The sequence below is a fragment of the Colobus angolensis genome, unplaced genomic scaffold (assembly GCF_000951035.1).
Source record: "Colobus angolensis palliatus isolate OR3802 unplaced genomic scaffold, Cang.pa_1.0 Scaffold269, whole genome shotgun sequence".
Lineage (NCBI taxonomy): Eukaryota > Metazoa > Chordata > Mammalia > Primates > Cercopithecidae > Colobus > Colobus angolensis.
The window spans coordinates 1,079,833-1,083,181 of record NW_012115921.1 but is presented as its reverse complement, the minus strand read 5'-3'; the positions used below and the strand labels follow the sequence as shown (position 1 = coordinate 1,083,181).

General features: G+C 43.5%; 1 protein-coding gene across 3 annotated transcripts in view; it reads right to left on the bottom strand.

Moving 5' to 3' along the window:
* ZNF143 (zinc finger protein 143) overlaps positions 1 to 3,349 on the bottom strand; it is a 78,812-nt gene that overhangs the window by 67,023 nt on the left and 8,440 nt on the right. The window contains exons 2-3 of one of the 3 annotated variants that reach the window (XM_011947611.1): positions 1,818 to 1,936; positions 499 to 591 (exon numbers count right to left, since the gene is read on the bottom strand). In XM_011947611.1, coding sequence (XP_011803001.1) covers positions 499 to 591; positions 1,818 to 1,929 — 205 coding nt within the window. In that variant the 5' untranslated portion in view covers positions 1,930 to 1,936. The remainder of the gene's footprint in view (positions 1 to 498; positions 592 to 1,817; positions 1,937 to 3,349) is intronic. The other 2 variants (XM_011947610.1, XM_011947612.1) reach the window with 2 other exon arrangements.

Sequence of the window (3,349 nt, the reverse complement as noted above, 5' to 3'; positions counted from 1 at the left end):
TACAGGCTTGAGCCACCGCGCCCGGCTAATTTTGTATTTTTAGTAGAGACAGGGTTTCTCCATGTTGGTCAGGCTGGTCTTGAACTTCGGACTTCAGGTGATCCACCCGCCTCGGCCTCCCAAACTGTTAGGATTACAGGCATGAGCCACAGTGCCCAGCCCCAAATGTCTTTACTCTTACACATATTTGGTAAAAATACGAAATAATGACCTGAAGTAAAGAAGCAAGAATCGTACTAGAAAATAGTCCAGACATACTCCTTGCTCTCCTCTCCCCCACTAATTTTGATATCCCAGGGTATCTCCCAAGTATCTCAAGGGACGATCACAAATTATATTAAAAAAAAAAAAAGGAATTAAACTGAAATGACTTAAAATTATCATGTGCAATACAGCATCTTTAGGAGAGATAGGAAAGGTGGGATAGCTTCTAGGTGCTCCAACTCACAGGTCATAAATCACTGGTGTTAACCAATCAGCCATATGTGAGGCACATACCTTTAGAATTGTGTTGTATGTAAGCAGTAGAACCATCTGCAAGTGTTACTGCTTGCAAGCTTACGCCTTCCATATTTTCTAAGTTGTCACCATCTATTACAAAAAAAAAATCAATATTTTCTTTAGACAGCTAGCATATGGACACGCTAATTTTTTAAAAAATAAAGATCAGAAAAAAGGTAGATTGCTTAACTCAGACTCAAAATGAGATTTAGTGGCCAGGTGTGGTGGCTCACGCCTATAATCACAGCACTTTGGAGACACGGGTGGATCACAAGGTCAGAAGTTTGAGACCAGCCTGGCCAATGTGGTGAAACCCTGTCTCTACTTAAAATACAAAAATTAGCCGGGCACGGTGGTGCATGCCTGTAGTCCCAGCTACTTGGGAGGCTGAGGCAGAAGAATTGCTTGAACCCAGGAGGCAGATGTTGCAGTGAGCCGAGATTGTGCCACTGCATTCCAGTCTGGGCGACGGAGCCAGACTCCGCCTCAAAAAAAAAAAAGTGAGATTTAGCACTTACCAAAAAAATAGGCTGGTAACAAAAGGCTCATGCCTGTAATCCCAGCACTTTTGGAGGCTGAGGTGGGTGGATGGCTTGAGTCCAGGAGTTCAAGACCAGCCTGGGCAACATGGTGAAACTATGTCTCTACTAAAAATAAAATAATTAGCTGGGCACGCTAGCGTGTGCCTGTAGTCTCAGCTACTTGGGAGGCTGAGGTGACAGGATGTCTTAAGCCCAGGAGGCAGAGGTTGCAGTGAACCGAGATTGTGCCACTGCACTCCAGCCTGGGCAACAAAGCGAGACCTTGTCTCAAAAAAAAAAAGAAAAAGAAAAAAAAATTCCGTGCCCTACTGTACCCACACCAAGGTAAAAAATACACATAGAGGCTGGGCGCAGTGGCTCATGCCTGTAATCCCAGCACTTTGGGAGGCCGAGGCAGGTTGATTACCTGAGGTCAGGAGTTTGAGAACAGCCTGGCCAACGTGGTAAAACCCTGCCTCTACTAAAAATACAAAAATTAGCTAGCGTAATGGTGCGTGCCTATAATCCCAGCTACTCAGGAGGCTGAGGCAGGAGAATCGCTTGAACTTGGGAGGCAAAGGTTGCAGTGAGCCGAGATCACGCCATTGCACTGCAGCCTGGGCAACAAGAGTACAACTCCGTCCCGTTTCAAAAAAAAAAAAAAAACCTCATAGAAAGACCTAGGTTTATATATGTTGTTTTCTGCTAAATCAGGAACTAGGAAGTTGTAAATTTTCATTTTCCTTTAAGATAAATGATATTTTCAAACTCATCCCTTCAAACACAACGACTGACCTGCCACGGTGACTGCCTCTGTCAAGCACAGGGTAACATGCTGAGCCTCCATCCCTCCTCCAGGAAACTCTGTCATTCCCTGAGAATCTCGATTTATTTGGGCTAACAACATCTTTTACCTTGAAGAAAAATAGACACTTAGGAACAAAGAACGATACATATGAAATGAAAGTTACAAAGAATATTTATGAACCACAAAAAACTGCTGAGGATGTAATGGTGTTGGAAATAAGATGAAATTTCACTCAATATGTAGGGTAAAAGTATTAGCCCAAAGTCCAAGGCATGCATCTCATAATTCAAAAATTCAAACTGATAGGCACAATCTTTCTATCAGTGTGCTCAGCAACTTAGAAGCGCACTGACGAATTGTACCCATCAGTTTTATATGATTTCTAAAATTCCCATAATTTGACTCCTTTGGGTTTAGCATTGTTGAGGATTCCCACTTACAATGTGTCAGCATATTTTGTTGACTTAATCTTCAGAAATCTACCCCGAATCTGGCTACCTCTCACAACCTTCACCATTACTTCCCTGATCCAAGCCACAACCAGTCTCTCATCTGCATTACTGTAACAGCATCCTAACTTATTTCCCTGCTTCTCCATTAGCCTCCTACACTCTTCTTTTGACACAGCAGTCAGTGTCCTTTGAAGGGAAAAGTGAGCTCATGTCCCTCTTCTGCTCAAAACCTTCCGAGGACTCCTCATCAGAGTAAAATCCCCAAATCCTTACACTGACCAAGAGGCTAATGATCTTGCCCCTCATTTCCTACTACTCACCATCTCATTCACTCCACTTCAGCTACACTGGTATCCCTGCTTTTCCTCAAGCATACTGATGTTCTGCTGCCTTAAGACATGTTCATTTGAGTTTCCTTCTGCCTGAAACATTTTCCCCAGTATCTTCATTATTCATTCCCTCACCTCTTCAAGTCTTTGCTCAAATGGAATGAGAGCTTCTCTGTCCATCCCATTTCAAACTGTACCTCCCAACTGCTCAATCATGGTAAACCCCATCCTTCTTTTCCCCTCCATATTTCTGCATAGTACTTATTAGTTTGACAAATTACATGTATTTACTTATTTAGTTTATCTATTTCCCCTTCCATGAGAATGGACAGAGATTTTTGTTTGCTCACTGCTGACTCTAGTGCCTAAAAAGTGCTTGGCCCATAGTAGAAGTACAATAGGTATTGAATAAGTGGATGAATGGGCAACTCTTCTGCCAATTACCAACAGAACCTCCTTCTTCCCTTCTACCTCCAGCTCTCTTTACCTCTGTGGACCTTGGCTTACCTCAAACAGTAGCTGGGATAATTTAGCTGCCTTGGGCCAGGGAACTGAACCAGATGTCTTGAGGATGACCTTTCCAGGTCCAAAGATCTGACTTAGCATCAATATTTAAAAGAGCAGGATGGGCACGGTGGCTCACACCTGTAATCCCAACACTTTGGGAGGCCCAGGTGGGTGGATTGCCTGAGGTCAGGAGTTCGAGGCTAGCCTGGCCAACATGGTGAAACCCTGTGT